General features: G+C 44.0%; 1 protein-coding gene across 2 annotated transcripts in view; it reads right to left on the bottom strand.

The window, feature by feature from the left end:
• LOC111144571 (cilia and flagella associated protein 221) overlaps positions 1–19,205 on the bottom strand; it is a 101,528-nt gene that overhangs the window by 8,478 nt on the left and 73,845 nt on the right. Inside the window, exons 21-23 of one of the 2 annotated variants that reach the window (XM_022498932.1) lie at positions 17,881–17,973; positions 15,234–15,329; positions 13,312–13,438 (exon numbers count right to left, since the gene is read on the bottom strand). In XM_022498932.1, coding sequence (XP_022354640.1) covers positions 13,330–13,438; positions 15,234–15,329; positions 17,881–17,973 — 298 coding nt within the window. In that variant the 3' untranslated portion in view covers positions 13,312–13,329. Of the gene's footprint in view, positions 1–13,311; positions 13,439–15,233; positions 15,330–17,880; positions 17,974–19,205 lie in introns of those variants that run through there. The other variant, XM_022498922.1, reaches the window with a different exon arrangement.

The following is a 19,205-nucleotide window of genomic DNA, read 5'->3' as shown; positions in this document are numbered from 1 at the left end:
CTCTCTCTCTGTCTGACAAATAAATAAATAAAATCTTTTTTAAAAAAAATGAGATGAGAGTACCATCTACCTACTAGGCTTATTGTGGGGACTCAATGAGTTCATGCATATATAATGCCCAGCACAGTTTAGACCATAGAGCTATTAGCTTGTATTACTGAGATCTGTTTGGGTTCTGAGACTTCACGTCTGGCTGCTCGTTCGTGTATCTGTAAGTAGTGCTATAACCTGCTTTCATATGTGACCTCAGCTGGATTTGGAATGTGGGATAGTCCGCAGGGCAAATGATGTGCTTTCTCTAAACAAGACAAGGGCATAAAAAAAAACAATGGAAAGGAGAATGTTATAAAATAAGAGATGTGAAAGACTTAGCAGTTAAATGCAACACGTGGCTTTTGTTGGGATCCTGAACGGATAGTTGACTGTAAAAAAAGACACCTTTGAGACCACGGGGAGATCTGAATATGGATTGAGTGTCAGGTGATGTTAGTGAAGTGCTTATTTTGTTAGGTGGGATGAAACACGAAATTTACATAAGCCAAAAAGTCCTTATCGGTTAGAGATGCATAACGAAGTGTTGATAGGTGCAACGACATGAGGTCCGCTCTTTAGTTCAAAATATTATAGCCCAAACGAAACCACAAGTACCACCACAAAAACCAGGGTCTGAGAGGAAACAACATCAACAAAATGATGGCAGTTGTTGAAGCTTCCTGACGAGTTTAGGGGAGAGCTCATTATACTGTGCTCTACTTTATGTATGTTTGGAAATTTCCATAATAAATTTTTTTTAATGTGTGTAAGGAGGTGGTGATTAGAAGGTAGGAGGCTGGAAATGGATGCTTCAGAGGTGGTATCCATATTGGTGATGGCAAGGTCAAGTATATGAGTGTGGGAGTCAATGACTGTGATGGGGTGGCAGAGATTTCTGAGAATTGAGGCAGTGTTTGAGTCATGTTTTTTAAATTTTCCATATTTTATGAAGTTTTACAATTTGGGATCCTTGCTAATCCTGGAAAGACTGCCTCTCCTGCAATTAGCTATTTCCTAGAGATAACAAACGACACCCCCCACTTCCACCACAAGCATGCCTTTCATATGACAAACCAACTAATCCAGAGCCCTTACCCCCGACCACCTCCTTCAGCTCTCACACGCCAACCCAATATTTTCCCTGTTCTAAATAATCCCAGAGTAAGGTACTGGACAACTAGAGGCCACCCTGTAAGACCAGAGCCTGCCAAAATTATTCAAACTATCCAATCCTAAACTTCTTCCAAACTCTCCCCCTGCCTCACCATTCCTCCCCATGGAAACCTCAACAGAGAAAGCTCTGGGCCCTGCTTTCTACTTGCTCCTCCTTCTTCCTGACTGAGCCCGGTACCTCCCCCATTGCCCCACATGGCATGGCATGTTCTCTCCTCTCGGTCAGTGTAAATAGTAAGTACTTCTTTCAGTGGCTAATTTTGACTAAGTATCTCATGTAAGTGGAAACATGCAGTATTTGTCTCTTTGTGAAGGGGAAATTTAACTTGGCATAACGTCCTCAAGTTTTGTCCATGTTAAAGCATGTGACAAGATCTCCTTTCTCTTTAAGGCTGAAAAATATTCCATTATATGTATGCACCATATTTAGTTTAATACATTCATTGGTTAATAGACATTGATTGTTTCCACCTTTTGACTGTTGTGAATAACGCTGTGATGAGTATTGGTGTACAAATTCTCTCTTTAAGACCCCACTTTCAAATCTTTTATTTAAATTAACATATAATGTATTATTTGTTTCAGGGGTACAGGTCTTCAAATCTTTTATATGAACCCAGAAATGAATTGCTAGATGAAATGGCTCTTTTTTTTTTTGAGGAACCGCCATGTTGTTTCCCACAAAAGCTATACCATCTACATTCCCATCAACAGTGAGCGAGGGCTCCAATTCTTCTACATCCTCACCAACACTTGCTGTTTTCTGGGCATTTTGATAGCAGGCATCCTAATGGGTGTGAGATAGTATCTTATAGTTTTGACTTGTACTTTCCTAATGATTAATGATATTGAGCATCTTTTCGTGTGTTTATTGGTCATTCATATATCTTCTTTGAAGAAATGTCTATTCAAGTGCTTTGTCCACGTTTTGATTTGGTTGTTGTTTTGTTATTGATATTAAACTGATAAGAACAGTGACTACACTTGATCTTAGCCAAAAGGCCGAGAAGCGATGTGTTTTGTTACTGAGTTTTAGGAGTTCTCAATAGACTCTGGATATTGATCCCTTATCAGATATGTGGTTTGCAAACATTTTCTCTCATTCTGTTGGTTACCTTTTTACTCTGTGGACATTGTCATTTGATGTTTTTTGAGAAGTTTTAAAATTTTCACTAAGTCCAATTTGTCTATTTTCTCTTGTTGCCTATGCCTTTGGTGTCATATCAAAAACCATGGCCAAATCCAGCATCATGAAGCATCATGAAGCCCTATCACCATATGGCAACTATGCTTTCTTCTGAAGTTTTACATTTTTAGGTCTTACAATTATGTCTCTGATCCATTTTGAGTTAATTTTTTGTATACAGTGTTAGATAAGGGTCTAATTTCATTCTTTTGCATGTGGATATCTAGTTTGCCCAGCACCATTTGTTGAAAAGACTGTCTTGTCCTCATCGAATGGTCTTGGCACCCGTGCCAAAAATCATTTGACTATATATGTATGAGTTTACTTCTGGACTCTGTATTCTGTTCTATTCGTCTGCCATTATGCTAGTACTATACTGACTTGATAACTGTAGCTTTGTAGTAAGTTTTGAAATCAGGATGTGTGAGTCCTTCCACTTTGTTCATCTTTTGCAAGACTGTTTTGGCTATTTAGGGTCTCTTGAGGTTCCCTATGAATTTTAGGATGGGGTTTTTCAATTTCTGTAAAAAAAAGGACATTGGGATTTTGTTAGGGATTGTATTTAATCTGTAGATTGCTTTAGATAGCACTGACATCTTAACAAGATGAAATCTTTCAATTCATGAACATGGAATGTGTTCCCATTTATTTATATCTTTTTTAATTTCTTTCAGCGTTTTATAGTTTTCATTATGTCTTTCACCTTTTTAGTTAATTCCTAAGTACTTTGTTCTTTTTGTTGCTATTGTAAATGGAAGTATTTTCATAATGTCCTTTTCAGATTGTTTATTGTTAGTGCATAGCAACTGAAATTTATGTTTTGACTTTGTATCCTGCTACTGTGCTAAATTCGTTTACTAACTCTGACAGGTTTTTTTTTTTTTGGTGTGGAATCTTTAGGGTTTTTTACATATAAGATCATATCATCTATGAGCAGAGATAATTTTACTTCTTCCTTCCCAATTGGATGCTTTTTCTTTCCTTTCCTTGCCCAACTGAATTGTTCTGGATAGAACTTCTAGTACTATGTTAAAGATAGTGAAAGCAGGCATTCATGTCTTTTTCTGGATCTTAGAGGAAAAGCTTTCAGTCTCTCACCATTGAGTATGATGTTTGCTGTGGGTTTTTCATATGGCTTTTTATTACATAGAGGCAGTTTACTTCTGTTCCTGGTTTGTCGAGTGTAGGAGTGCTGGCAACGCTGACTCCATCTTTGGCCTTCCATCTTGGTATAGGTGATGCTACTTGAGATAATGAGTAGCAAGCCCATTGGGCACACAGGTGGCACCACTTCAGATAACTACCCTGGGACCTCACCACCAAGCCCCTCGCTTTATAAGAGCTGTGGGTTGCAGTCAGGGCCTGGCAGAGAGTGGGTGGAGAATAAAAGCTTGGAACCACCTGGACTGGTCGTGGCAGCCAGGTCTCTGGAGTTACTGGCAGGTAAGTGGTATGGAGCGGCTTGCTTTGTCTTTTGTTGTTAAAAGTGCCTTCTCAGTCTAGAGGATACATTACTGACTCTCTTCCACCTTCTAATAATTGAATGTTTTTTTCACATAAGTGTGTTAAATCTTGTCAAATTTTGCTTTGGTTGAGATGATCATTGCCTTTTTTGCTTTATTTTGTGAACATGGTGTATTATGTTGATCTATTTTTGTATGTTAAGCTGTCCTTGCATTGCAGGAATAAATCCCATTCAGTCATGGTGTATAATCCTTTTAAATGTGGTGCTGAATTCGGTTTACCAGTACTTTGTTGAGGGCTTTTGCATCAGTGTTCATAAGGGATATTTGCTGAATTTTCCTTGTCGTATCTTTGTCTGGCTTTGGTATCGGGGTGAGGCTGACCCTCACAATGAGTTAGGAAGTGTTCTTCCTTCTCAATTTTTTGGCAAAAGTTTGAGAAAGATTGGTATTATCTCTTCTTTAAATATTTGGTAGGATTCAACATTGAAACTATCAACTCTGAAACTTTTCTTTGTGGGGAGATTCAATGTCCTTACTTGGTACTGGTCTACTCAACTTCCCCATTTCTTCATGAAAAAAACTTCTGTGGGGCCTTTTGGGCATGATAGGAATACTTAAAAGTAGTTTGTGTCTTAATTATTATTGGTTAAAATAGCAAGCTTAAATATCCCATGTCTTCTAAGCCTAGAACCTCAATTTACAAATACTATCTTACTAATAAACCCAGTACTTTTTAAAATATAAAATAAGAATTTTTTCTACTTGTTCTTTGATTAAGTTTCAATTAACTACAGACTTTACATTATTAAATCTTCCTTAATTATACCACACCAGTCCTGTACTTAATTGATCAAATTCCCTTAGACATTTCAAAGCACATTTTCAAATTTAATTTAGCTGATTCTTTTAAATGTACTACCCCCAAAATGTAGCCTTTCAAATCTAATAAGCAAAATCTTTCTACACCCTTAAGCAACTCTTGTAAATCTAATAAAACAGTCACATAAATGTAACAGATTCTCTGACATGTTTTAAACCTCTTAAACTGAAGTATGTAGGAAACTGTGCAATGAAACTTGTTATTACAGATGACCTGACCAGGACCAGAGTATCAATTGAGGGAGAATCTTTTGTTCACCCTGACATGACAAATGTGGTCTCCCAACCCAGGGGCACAGAACCATCCTGTCAAGTCATTCCACGCTGCCGTGTTCTGGGTTGATCTTTGAGTGGTATATTCTTGCCAAGGTTGGGCTCAGAGTGATTTCCCAGACGATTCATCATGAGTTTGTTTTGATTAGGTTGAGTCTCTGTGTGGATAATCAGACTTTCCAAACCTATGTGTGTTTGTGCGTGTGTGTGTTCTTTTTTAAAGATTATTTATTTAGAGGTCCCTGGGTGGCTTAGTAAATGAAGCTCAGGTCATGATCCCAGGGTCCTGGGATAGAGATCTACATCTGGCTCTCTGCTCAGCCAGATGTCTGCTTCTCCCTCTCCCTCTGCCCCTCCCCTGACTTGTGCTCTTTCTCTCTTTCTCTCTCTCAAATAAATAAATAAATAAATAATAAATAAAGTCTTAAAAAAGATTTTATTTATTTATTTGAGAGAGAAAGGAGGGGCAGAGGGAGAGGGAAAGAGAATCTCAAGCAGACTCCATGCTGAGCTGGGAGCCCAGCATGGGACCTGATTCCACAACCCTGAGATCATGACCCAAGCTGAAACCAAGAGTCAGATGCTCAACCAACAGAGCCGCGTAGGCGCCCCTGTGGTTTTAAAAAATTTTTAGTAGTAAATCTTCCATAATTTTTCATTGTTTGAGTAGAATGGATGAAATTCTGAATCCCCTGCCAGGATTCCCATTAATCTTTTAGCTGTTTGACTTGCAATGATGAAATTTTGACATTGACCAAAGCTTGAATATAGTAGACACGCAGTTTGGCTTTGTCAACATACTGTAAGCATCATTAAAAAGCTGTACGTGCCTTTTCTTTTTTTTTTTTCTTTTCTTTTCTTTCTTCTTCTTTTTTTTTTTTTTAGTTGCCTCATATGAGTTGTGCAGAGAACTACTGCTTTCTTTCTAATGTCATAATTGTCACAGTTTGCTCAGTGGGAGTGCTTTTAACCAGCTCCTTTATCCCTTAATTGACCTGGATAATTTTGGAGGCAAACTTTCTGGCAACAAAGTGATGCTCCAGGGGCGCCTGGGTGGCTCAGTGGGTTAAATCCTCTGCCTTCGGCTTGGGTCATAATCCCAGGGTCCTGGGATTGAGTCCTGTGTCAGGCCCTTTGCTCAGCAGGGAGCCTGCTTCCCTTCCTCTCTCTGCCTACCTCTTTGCCTGCTTGTGATCTCCGTCTGTCAATTAAAATAAATAAAATCTTAAAAAAAAAAAGGGATGCTCCAGACCTATCTGAATTATCCTTGCTCCAAGATACAGAATCAGAAACTTTCCGAGGCTCTTTGGTTCTTGCTGGCAAATTGTATTTGAGACCAAAATCCAGGTGCTCTGGACACCTGTTCCACTACTCTATTCGTTTTTTGTTTTGTTTGTTTGTTTTTTAAAGATTTTATTCATTTATTTGAGAGAGAGAGAGAGAGAGAACAAGCTGGGGCACACACAAGCAGCACACAGAGGGAGAGGGAGAAGCAGACTTTTCATAAAGCAGGGAGCCAGATTCGGGACTCGATCTTATGACCCTGGGATCATGACTTGAGCCAAAGGCAGCCACTTAACCATCTGAGCCACCCAGGTGCCCCTCCACTACTCTGTTTGATATTGGGGGTGGGTGGGCTACAGCACTGCAGACTACTTAAGAGACAGACCAAGAAAAAAATCATGGAATCATATTATTTTCAACTTAATGCCAACCTGAATACTTAAATACTGTTTTTTAAAAAATATTTTTTTATTTATTCAGTAGAGCAAGAGAGTGTACATTGGAGTGAGAGGGGGCAGTGGGAGAGGGAGAAGCAAGCTCCCCTCTGAACAAGGAGTCCTACATGGGGCTGGATGCTAGGACTGAGGGATCAGGACCAGAGTGGAAGGCAGACGCTCAACCGACTGAGCCACCCAGGAGCCCCTTAAATATTGTTTTAATATAAAATATTTTCTTTTCAGAGGTACCAGCTTCCCTTATTGCCACACTATAAACCCATGGCTTCACTGCTTCTTAAGTTCAGTTGCTCAGGGCCTATCACTGCTGCCCGATGCCCCATTCTGTTTCATAACTATGCAGCTTCTGTCCCTACACTATGTTGTTCAATCTCTCTTTAACTTCTTGGTTCAGATTTTAGAGAGAAAGGATCAGATTAGCTCAATCTTTTTTTTTTTTTTTTTTTTTTGAAGTAGGCTCATATAGTGCTTGAACTCACAACCCTGAGATCAAGACCTGAGCTGAATTCAAGAGTTGGACACTTAACCAACTAACCACTTGGGTGTCCTAGCTCAGCCCATCTATTAATGGCAGATTATTTGTCCCTGGTCTCCTGTTGACCTACAGCCTTTGGGAAAGGTGCTTGCTTGTTCTGATTGGATTCACTGTTAGTTGGAAGAGGAGGGGTGCCATGGGCTCTCCACCTTGGAAGTAAGTGGCTGCCTCCTGGATAAAGGTACCTTTAGTATGCACTCTAGAAGAAGTAGTTCTCCTTGCCTTCATAATGAATTCCTCTCCATGATGCCATTTACTGGGTGGAGGGGGAATGGTTTATAATCTGATCAGGAAAGGGAAGGCTGCAAGGTCTGGACAGAGACCCGAGATAAAGTCCTCCATCTTTGAAAGGGACATGAGTGACCACGGAGCCAATCGGTCTATTCTTCACTTTCAAGGAGGCCCACATCGCTACCATCTCCCTCTTTTAAATATTTACCTGAGCCCATATTCCCAAACCCTGCTGGAAGAGTTAGTGTTCTTTAGTGCAATGGTTCATGATATTTATGGTTCATCCCCTCACCATCTGGAAGGTTTTCTTCCATGTGCTGTTCTCAGCTTAGCCAGTGGAGCATGGGACATGGACGGTAGAAGGTGGCAAGGGAAATTGAGGAAGGCAGGGAGGCAGGTAAGGACTCAGCTTCACTCCCTTGCCAAATAAATACTGAGATGCTAATAATAGCTAATGTTTACTGTGCACTGTATCGTCAGAATCATCTCATTTAACTCTACAACCACTCTGTAAAGTTAATATTGCCATTTTCCCCATTTAATAAAGGGCAAGGAGATTGCACAAACTTGCCATATTTGCAGAGATACACCCATATTTATCTGGGTGGGGCTAGATGAGGTTCTACATCCTTCCGATTCTGATGTTCTAGATTCAAAATTCACCTATTATCTTCAACTCCTATTTTTTTCCTATAGTGAATACACTGTATAAACACATGTCCATGAGAATGTAAATGGATATTAGACCCATAGTTTTCATATTTCTTTCATATTCTTGGATTCAACAAACATTTATTGAGAGCCTATGTTGTGCCAAACATCTTGTTTCATGCTGGGGACACATAAATGTGGCCACTGCCCTTGTGGGGTAAATGTATTGTCTGATTTCTTTAGATCCGAACTGATTTTAGAGCTAGAAAATTTGCTAGTTTGTGCTTTTTCCATATTATATTTTAAAGAATAATTAAGTGAAACATAAATATCATTTTAAAAAAGATTTTATTGATTTATTAGAGTGAGAGAGAGAGAGCACACAAGCAGGGAAGAGAGGGAGAGGGAGAGTGAAAAGCAGACTCCCCACTGAACATGGAGTCCGATGTGGGGTTTGATCCCAGGATCCCGGGATCATAACTTGAGCTGAAAGCAGACACTTAACCATCTGAGCTACCCAGGTGCCCCTAAATATCATTATGTGACACTAGAAACCCCAAACCTGAACATTTAAATAAAAAGGAAAGATATATAAAACTATAAAATTTCCATTTCCATTGATTTTTTTTTTTTTTTTCATGTGGTAGAGAGAAACATGGATTCAGAATCAGGCAGCCTGGGTTCTGCCCAAACCTGGTTCTTCTGTTAATTGGGCAAGTCCATGAACCTCTTTGGGCCTCAGTTTCCCCATATATGTCATGAGGATAACAGCCAGTCTGTGTGTCTCAGAACATTGTGAGGATCATTGAGAAAATACTTGACAAGCTGAAAGTCCTCAAAAAGGAAGCAATTGTAATTACTTGTAAAATGAAGTAACAGTATTGAATTATCCTGAGGTTTTGTGGTTTAAAATTTCTCCAGCTTGAGAGAGCGAGAGCTGAGATAATCTGAGTGAACACAAGAGAGAAGGAGCTGGCAGGTCTTGAGAGACCACTGTTTAGCCCTGAGCTCCTCACTCATGCAGCCAACCTTTGACTGTGTCCACCATCCCCATAGAACCAGGCTAACTGAGCCCACAAGGAAGCCCCCAAACTTCATGTGGTTCAGTGATTCCACTGAAGCAACTTTTTCTATGGAACTGATAATGGAAGACAATACATAGAAGGCTTTCTTGCCTTTTCCCATCTAAAAGTGGTCTGAAAAAGGGAAGAAAAGCGCATATATTAAATTTTTGGAAACTGATTTGTTTCCTGGTGGAAATCGTAGGCTACAGTGTACTGGGGAGGCGGACGAGGCCTTTCTTGAGGCATCCACCAGGTGGCGCCAGATCTCCAACACAGTCACACAATCCTCCAGAGGGTCGTAAAATGACCCTTGGAAGGCACGGAAAGAAACAAAATAAATTGGCCCTTGTTTATAGGTGGGGGAATGGAGATGGGTGTAAATAGATGCACTGACAGGAGCCCAGGTTCAAAGCCATGTAACAAGCCCTGAGCAGCAGGAAGGTTCACATAAATATTACAGCGCTGGGCGCCCAGGAAGGAAGGGGGAAGGAGTAGGTGGAGCTAGCTGGGGGCTCACTGAGGGCAGGCTGGGCGCGTGGGACGAAGCAAGGTTGACAAAGTGGTGTTGAGTCTGTGTGATGAGGGCAGCGACTCCCTGGAGCAGCAAGGCCGGGCCCTTCCCTCCTCCGTAGTGGCAGGCCATGAGGCGCACGGAGGAAAGATTTAACCCCGACCTGAGAGGGGGTGGCGTGCGGGGGAACCAGAGGCCAGGGGGCGGGGTGGTGGTGGGGAATCTGAACTGGGGCTGGAAGGCCTGAAGGGGGTGGAACAGCCCCTCAGGAACAGCAAGGGCCCAGGTGCAGGGTGTGCTCCAGCAGGCTGTGTTTGGGGAACTGCTGAGAGGCCTGAGTGAGGAGGAGGAGTGCAGGGCAGGAAAGTAAGGTTTTCAGCCCTACAGAGGTTTATGAGAATTACCGATTCGTAGGATAAACCAGAAACTAAAGAGCCTGGTTACCTACAGGGTGGGTATGAACAGGGTAGTAAGATGAGGAGGGACGGGCCCTTCCCCGAGCACCTCTTTCGTGTGGCTGTGAGAACCACGGGAATGTTGTGCGAACCCTGTGCACATCCTAAATATAAACGAATAATTAAACCCAACTAGGATGTTGGGGAACCAGAGATGGAATAGAAACAGGAACAAACGAACCTAACTGCATGGTAGAACCACATGGACATGCGTGGAGGGGAAAAAAGAGCCCTAACTTTGGAAAACTGTATTTTTATTGAACTCTGTAATGCTAATGACAACAAGAAGGCAAATACTGTCATCTAGTCAAAACATGGGTTTCGGGCGCCTGAGTGGCTCAGTTGGTTAGGCCACTGCCTTCGGCTCAGGTCGTGATCCTGGAGTCCTGGGATGGAGTCCCATAACAGGCTTCCCCTGCTCTGCAGGGAGCCTGCTTCTGCCTCTCCCTCTGCTTCTTCCCCTGCTTGTGCTCTCTCTCTGTCAAATAAATAAATAAAATATTAAAAACAAACAAACAAACAAACTACAAAAAAAAACAACAACAACATGGGTTTCTCACGGGAGATAGGTGAACAATTGGGCCATCCCTTCACGGATGTGCTAAAAGTGAACAAATAAACACACTGTAGATAATGAGAATGGGGTTAATCACTGTGGGGGGAGGGTTACAAAGGAGTTAAAATGAAGGCTGAAACAAACTGGTGATTAGAATCAGAAGTCTCAGAATCAATTCATGTTCTTTTTTTTATATAGTATTTTTAAAAAGATTTTTATTTATCTATTTATTTGTCAGAGAGAGAGAGAGAGAGATATCACAAGTAGGCAGAGAGGCAGAGAGAGAGGGGGAAGCAGGCTCCCCGCTGAGGGAGCCTGAGATCATGACCTGAGCCAAAGGCAGAGGCTTAACCCACTGAGCCACCCAGATGCCCCTCAATTCATGTTCTTGATAGATGTGGAGAGTGAGCTACAGAGCTATGCATGTATGTGTGTGTATGTGTGGGTTGGTAAAAATACAGAGGTGTCCCAGCTCTGTCCACCGAGAGAGCCTGGAAACAGAGACCCAGGAACAATGAACACCCAGGGGTTGTCTCTGAGCATCCTTCATAACAACATCAATAAAAGGAGTTAGGGCTAGAAATAGTTGACTCCAGGGCTGAGGCAGAGAAAATATAAGATGAACCTGGAATTTTTTTTTTAACATTTATTAATTTATTTTAGGAGAGAAAAAGAGTGCACAGTGGTGGGGGAGGGCAGGGGTAGAGGAAGAGGGAGAAAGAATCTTAAGCAGACTCCACACCCAGCACAGAGCCCAATGCCGGACTGGATCCCAGGACCCTGGCATCAGGACCTGAGCTGAAGGCAGAATCTATTTTTCTTTTTTAAAGATTTTATTTATTTGGCAGAGAGATAAAGCGAGAGAGGGAACACAGCAGGGGGAATGGGAGAGGGAGAAGCAAGCTTCCTGCTGAGCAAGATGTACGATATGGGGTTTGATTCTAGAGCCCTGGGATCATGACCTGGGAGGAAGGTAGATGCTTAACGACTGAGCCACCCAGGCGCCCCTACATTAGTCTCTCTTTGTAGCACTTCTCATATCCTGATTTTATAACACAAGCGTAAAATCTGGTTTTTGTTGATGGTGTGTCCCCTTTGTCACAGGGCAGGCTTGGGGTAGTATCTCTTGCTGGACCTGGATCCAGGCCCAGCTCTTGGATGGCCCTTAGCAACTCTTTTGTATTTTGTGTGTCTTGTGTGTATTTTGTGTGTACATCTCTGTGTGTGTGTGTGTGTGTGTGTGCGTGTGTGTGCCACACCCCAGGCCACTCTTCCCTCCTCCACCTGGAGAACCACTATTTGTTCAGCTGTGATGGCCGAGTCTCTGTCCCCACAGCAGACAGGCATCCAGCCGAAAGCAGGCTGCAGGACACCGAGCTGGGGCAGTCAAAGGCCTGGGCTGCTTAGCAGGTCATCAGGACCAGACCTTTGGGCTGAGTAGGACTCCCCAGGGTGCTTGGCCTTATCCTGGAAGGAAAAAGGAACCCCTGGAAGGTGAGTGTGATCTTCCCGTTTTGGTGGGATGGGAGATACAAATTGTGACCTCTGAACAGTAAAAGTAATGTGACCTCCTTGTGTCCCTTAAGCAGATGAGGCATGACAATTCGGTAGCTTAAGACAGGAGGAGGAGGTGGCAGTTCTGTTGTGGGTCTGTTGTGGGTGATTCGAGAATGAAGACTCTGGTGTCCTCAGGCAGAGGCAGGCAGTGTCCCTGTCTCTCACTGCCCCTCCTGCCCAGCACAGCTGATGTCGCCAGAGTTCTGGGCGCCTGAAGACTCCCTCCCTGATTCTGCCCAGCCTCGAAGTCACACAGGCCTTGTGGGTTTTCACCAGCTTGACGGGTCCCCTGGCTCCTGGGACCCTTGGGATTCCCTTCCCTGGGAGGATGTGAGGACTCGAAGAGCTGGCCCGCAACAGGGGGCCTGGCACGCGGCAGACTCCAGGGAAAAAGGAACTGTTGTCCTCGTTTGGAAAGCCTGCCTCACACCCCACACACAACTCCCACGTCCCCTACTCCCTCTCCTCCTTGGGCAGCCAGCCCAGCATGCACTCGCACAGCATCTCTCCCAAGACCGCTGGGTGCTGAACGCTGTCAGCAGATTTGGCAAATACAAATGTAGGACAGCCTGTGCCCTTGCATAGATGCCCGGGAAGTGAGTGTCCTCACCAAGGCTGGGACGCTCAGGGGCGAGGGGCGGCTTCCATGCAGAGGTGAGAGAGCAGACTTGCTCCGCATCCGCCTTTCTCTCCCTCTCCCTGCCCGCCTAGCCCCCCTCCCAGCACCACACTGCTTGTAGAAGGCTCTGGGGCTCTCCACATGGTGGGTGGCCTGCGGCTTGCTCCGGAAGTCTTGGTGCCAGCATTGAATTTTTATACCAAGGAGCCTTCCAACACTGCCATCCCACTGGTGACGTCTTATCTTTCAAAAGAAAAATGGTTACTTACAAATGTATACATCATCCACCTTTCAATTTTATTCTCTAGAGAGTTTAACTCCCCAAATGACCGGAATGTCAATGGACATTGACTGAGCTACCCTCAGAAAGCCAACGAGAGGAACTGACCTCCTGGGGGGTTTTATCCTAGAATCAGGTATGAGTTGAGAGCTTTGCCCCGTAGAATCTTCATCTCCTCCAGCACCTTTTCTCCTGGCTTCTCCGTAGGATGTGCTTGCTCTTTGATCTCTCTGTACATCAAACACCGGACAGGGACACATGAGGGCACTTGGTAGCAGCTCAGGTTGCCCACCCGTGCCCGGAAGCTGGCTCAGGGTCGCGGGGATAGTGAAGCCTGGAGGACTTTTTTTTTTAAGATTTTATTTATTTATCTGAGAGAGAGAGAGAGAGCGCACGCGCGTGTGACCACAAGCAGGGGGAGGGGCCGAAGGAGAGGGAGAAGCAGGCTTCCAGGTGAGAAGGGAGCCTGATGTAGGACTCGATCCCAAGACTCTGGGATCATGACCTGAGCCGAAGGCAGACGTTTAACCAATTAAGCCACCCAGGCACCCCTGGAAGACTTGTTTTATGTTTTTATATAGGATTGATATCACATATATCTATTTCAAACTATGTTTGATGATAATTTTGTTACTAGTGAAAACACTTGGCTGGTAAGTGATTCAAACCTGGCTTCTGATCTCCGCTCCATGAGCTTCTTAGTGTGGCCAAGTTCCCTAACTCAGGCTCTGCTTCCAGATGGACAGACAGTGGTAGTTCCCATCTGCCAGTGTTCTCAAGAAGGTGAAATGAGAAATCACTTACATGATGTCTCCTAAAGGTTCAGTCAGCATTTGTTGCTGCTTCATGTCTATGAATAAGGTAGGCCTGTAACATCTCTGACTCTGAGAGTGGCTCCAGAAGTGGGGGAATCAGAGGGCGGGTTCTGCACCTGGATCAGGTGGCGGCTGATGTGGAGCCCAGCCCTTTGCTGGGTGTGGCAAGGGGGTTTCCGGTAGAATATTCCAAATATCTGGGAAGGAACTGAGGAGTGCATTTGGTTGGAAGGACAGATGTCTTAAGACTGTGAGGTCAGCTCTATGATCTGCCTAGATAGAATACAGTATAAACTCAAGTGCTTCTGGAACGTTTTCTAAACGGGATGAAATGTAAAGTTCTGGCAAATGCCTGGCAGTTTAGAAAAAGAAGGAATTCCTGAAAATGAAGAATTAAAATGTTCCCTCGGGGTGCCTGGGTGGCTCAGTTGGGTAAGCGTCTGCCTTTGGCTCAGGTCATGATCTGGGAGTTCTGGGATGGAGCCCCACGCCAGGCTCCCTGATCAGTGGAGAGCTTGCTTCTCCCGCTGTCCCTCACCTGCTCATGCTTTCTCTCTCTCTATCTCTCTCTCACTCTCAGATAAATATACAATTAAAAAAAAAAGAGAAACCAATTTTTTGAGGGATAATGATGACGTGTTTGCTTAGCTCTCCGGCCCCTGAGGGAGAGGCGAAGGGAAGCACTCACGTTTGCCAAACACCCAGTTCACATCAAGCAACTGGCTGGCCGTCCTTGCACTGGTGTCTCATTTACTCCTCACACTTGTGAGGCCTGTGAGGGAGACTTTATTTCCTGCATGGCGCACATGAAGACACCGTAACTCAGTTTACTGAGGTGTCAGGAACTTGGCTGGAGAGCTCACACGGCATAAATGGTGGGGCTGAGCCTTGGCCACGGATCTCCTCCGGGTCCGGAGCCCGGGGTTCCTGATGCCGGATGAGACTCATTCAGTTATCATTAACAAACAAACTCACCTCTGAAACTAGATGATAAGCAAATGGAAAAACTGGGTCCAGTTCTTAAACGTTTACCTGCCAACCACACTTGAGAGACCGTAATTGTGCATCAAATTAGACACACCCCTCTCTCTTTTTTAAGCCTGAGGTATTTAGGTTCAGATGACGGACGTGACAATTCCTGTCCTTCACGGAGGACCAATTCTAACAGAAGGCTGCCTCTTCCTAAGGAAGGCATAAAGCATCCACTTACTTCTCCTTTTTGGGGTCCTTGTGGTCCAACATAGGGAATTCTGCTTCAATCATTTCCGGAGTCAACAGAACTTCTATGTTCTGTTCGCAGAGCTCACTGAAAAGGAAGAACATGCTTAGTTGGAAAGGGTTTTCCTTCCCCAAATAAAGTAGAGAAATATTGTGATCATTTAAGAATTATGCAGTTCTCTTGGCTTTCAGTGTTAGTTCTACCCACTTTTGTTGAGTCTATGTTAAAAGAAGCATAAGGCTGATAAACTGCTTTGACCAACAATTGTAGGAATCATAACCAGAGAGTAAAAAGCAATTCTTAAAGTGGGGTTGTAGAATTCATATTCTCTACCAGTGCATGTGGTATATTTACCAATACTGACCATATCTTGGACTGTAAAGAAAGCCTGAATGATTTCAATCTTTTGAAATCATTCACAGTATGTTCTCTGGCCACCATGAAATTTAAATAGGAAGTGATAGTGAAGAAGATCACTATTTTCTTCACTAAAAAAAAACCCAAAAAACCTACAACTGCTTTAATATAATTTTAATATATTTAAATAATATATTTCCAAATGAACTATTGGTAAAAGAAGAAATTAAAGGGCTCGAGGTGACTTTTGTCTTGTGGTCTGCTATCTGCTGGAATGAGGGTCAGCAAGCTTTTCAGTAAAGGGCTTTGTAGGTCATACAGTCTCTTTTGTAACTACTCAGCTCTGCTTTTGTAGCATGAAAGGAACCAAAAGAAATAATACATGAATGGGTGTGGTTATGTTACAATAAAACTTTATTTACAAAAATAAGTGGCAGGCCAGAGTCAGCCATGGTCCATAGTTTGCTGACCCCTGGCCTGATGGTTAAAGCGTGGTTGCTGCATGTGTGGGTTCTAGCGGGAGGAAAGTAGAGAGAGAGACCATGGAGGAGATACACTCACTCCTTCAATGGTCATGATCAGAAGTGGAATATCTCCCATCTCGCATTCCCTGGGCCAGGGCCTTGCCAAATGGGTGACTTTATTGCAAGGGAGGCTGGGAACTGTCACTACTACTTTCAACAACCCTATTACTTTAGAAAAAGAGAATGGATTTTTTTTTTTTTTTTTTAGTTTTTTTAGAGAGAGAGAGAAAGCACACAAGCAGGCAGAGAGGCAGGCAGAGGCAGAGAGAGAGGCAGGCTCCCTGCTGAGCAAGGAGCCCGATACGGGACTCGATCCCAGGACCCTAGGATCATGACCTGAGCCGAAGGCAGCGGCTTAACCCACTGAGCCACCCAGGCGTCCCGAGAATGGATTTTTTGATAATGGCTCACTTAAGAGAAATGCTTCCAAGATCAACCAAGTCTTCAAAGTTTGGAATTAAAAGCAGGTGCACAGGGGTGCCTGGGTGGCTAGGTTGGTTGAGCATCTGTCTTTGGCTCAGGTTGTGATCCCAGGGTCCTGGGATTAAGCCTGCCTCTCCCTCTCCCTCTGCAGCTCCCCCTGCTTGTGCTCTCCCTATCTCTTTCTCTCTCTGTCAAACAAATAAAATCTTAAAAAAAAAAAAAAAAAAAAAAAAAAAAGGGCAGGAACACCATTCAGCCATGATACCCTGAAGTGGCATAGCAAGGTTCCATTACGGAAAGTACCCTTGGAAGGCACAGACACTGTTCCAGTCCCCTGTGACTGAAGACTAATGATCGCTAAGCAGCCGCATGTTGGTGCTTTGCGGAATCAATTTCCTGTGAGTAGTTTCCTGTCTCTAAGGTGGGGATAACAGCAAGACCTCCTCGTGGGAGTAAGTGAGACTGCGGGCAAAGCCCTGTGCTGGAGTGCTTGGTAAATGTTCTGATTGTCAGCATCAGCATTATCTCCTGCAACTCTGACAACTTGCAGGAAATAGGTTCTACTATTATCATTTCAAAGATGGGGGAACTCGGTCACGATGGTCCCCGCATCAGTGCCAAGCGGAGGAGGGGTCAGCTAAGCTGCGGCCTGCTGGGCACCACAGCCCTGCCAGACAGGACACGTTCCTCTGAACCTCACACAGACGTGTACCGTCCGTCCCGGCTCCAGCATCCTCGCCAGTGTCCTCACCGATGTCCTTGCGCAGTGGTTCCAGTAGAAGGCGCTCCCACCTTCCCGGGTTTGGAGCTTCAAATACGCCGGTATTGCCAAGTGTCACTGCGCGTGGACAAGTCTTAGCCCCGGAGAGAAACCTCAGATATTTAGGATTTCACTAATTGATGATTTACATAGACAAATGCTGAAATCGGCACAGCAACAAGAGATTCAAGGCTGTTGGACGCTCACCAGTAAAATGAAACATGAGCACCTTGGTTTGGGGTCTATAGTTTTTTATGCCTCTCCATATCCCACCCTCTTTCAAGGACTAACCCAAGTGCACGTGACCATGAAGCCTTCCCAGCCCACTGAGCACCGCCTCTGCTCTCCCCTCCCTTGAGCTCCCTCCGATCAGTGAATGTGAGGCTGCAGAGACCATCTACTCCACACCACGAACTTAGCCTGCCATCCCCTAGTTAGGGCTCTGGCTGTGTGTGTTAGCCCTAACTCATTTGGGTTGCAGACCCGGGCATTGTGTGCTCTTTTGAAATCTCTCGAAGCACCTGGTGCATTTTGGTAGAACAGACTACATTAGAAAGCAAAGGTGAGAAAGTACCGTTCAGCGGTTTCCAGTCTATCTTCTTCTGGTAGGGCATCGAGAATGGCAGGGACATTTTTCGGAAGCATGACTAGGTTGAAGGAATCACAGCTGTGGAAGAACCGCACAGGCAGGGGAGGATAAATGCTCACATTCGCAGTCTTGGGATCTTTACACCATGTGCTAAAGTGCTTGTACTTTCCCACTGGGCAGGACATTCCCCTTCCGTCCCTCACTCCTGAAAACCCAGTGTTTGCCTGTGGACAAAGGCAGGGGGTGTGATAGATACTGGTCAAACCCTAGAGGATGTGGCCAAGTAAGTCATTTTCTGGGGTTTAGGAACAGAACTTTCAAGCTCGTGGTGTCTAATAATATTTCTTGGGGGCACAGGGCAATACTGGGACCGTTCACTTTTCTTAATAGTTTCCCCTCAACTTTACAGTCTTCTTTAGTTGTTCCATTCCATTTCAAACCTTCCTCCCCACCCCCTGATATATGATTTGGTATTATAGATTTAGAGCTTTCTATAAAATCCTGAGAATAGAGCACATTAAGATAATTAAAATAGAAAAAATATTATTAGTTTAGAAATTGGCAGCAAACTTCTGTTTCAAGATGGTAGAACTTACTTTTGCTTTTTTTGGTCTCAACTACTTAAAAACTTCTATTTTTTAAAATTTTATTTATTGGTTTTTAATTTTTTAGAGAGAGAGAGAGAGAGAGCATGAGCCGGGAGGGGCAGAGGGAGAGCAAGAGAGGGAATCTTAAGCAGTCTCCATGCTCAGCACAGAGCTCCATCCCATGACCCTGACATCATGACTTGAGCAGAAATCAAGAGTCAGATGCTTGTCCAACTGAGCCACCCAGGTGCCCCCACTTATGACGTTTTAAAGGAATAAAAAATTGAACACATGACAAAGAAGAAGAGGAGAAAAAACCTACATGGATAAGAGTTTTCAATAGTTTTCTGGACTAAATTTTGGAAGCTGGGGGGAGTGTTGTCTCATGAAGAAGAGTACATAGTGACAGACAGTAGAACACATAGGAAGGAAATGGAGCTTCCCCCAGATCCTAGAAAGATTGTGAGTGGAGTCTAAGGCAGGAGGCAGATGCAGAAAACAAGGAGTTTTGGCTTGTGCACATATATCTTTGATGGGGCATCTGGGTGGCTGAGTCAGTTAGGCATTGGCCTTTGGCTCAGGTCATGATCCCAGGGTCCTGGGATTAAGTTCCACCTCCAGCTCCCTGCTCAGCAGAGAGTCCACTTGTCCCTGTTCCCTCTGCCCCCACCCCACCCCCTCGGGCTGTCTCTTGCTTGCTCTCTCTCAAAAAAATAAAATCTT

Source organism: Enhydra lutris, unplaced genomic scaffold (genome assembly GCF_002288905.1).
Source record: "Enhydra lutris kenyoni isolate GAN:26980312 unplaced genomic scaffold, ASM228890v2 scaffoldscaffold1, whole genome shotgun sequence".
Classification (NCBI taxonomy): Eukaryota; Metazoa; Chordata; class Mammalia; order Carnivora; family Mustelidae; genus Enhydra; species Enhydra lutris.
Note: the sequence above shows the minus strand (reverse complement) of the source record. Positions and strands in the feature narration are given on the sequence as shown.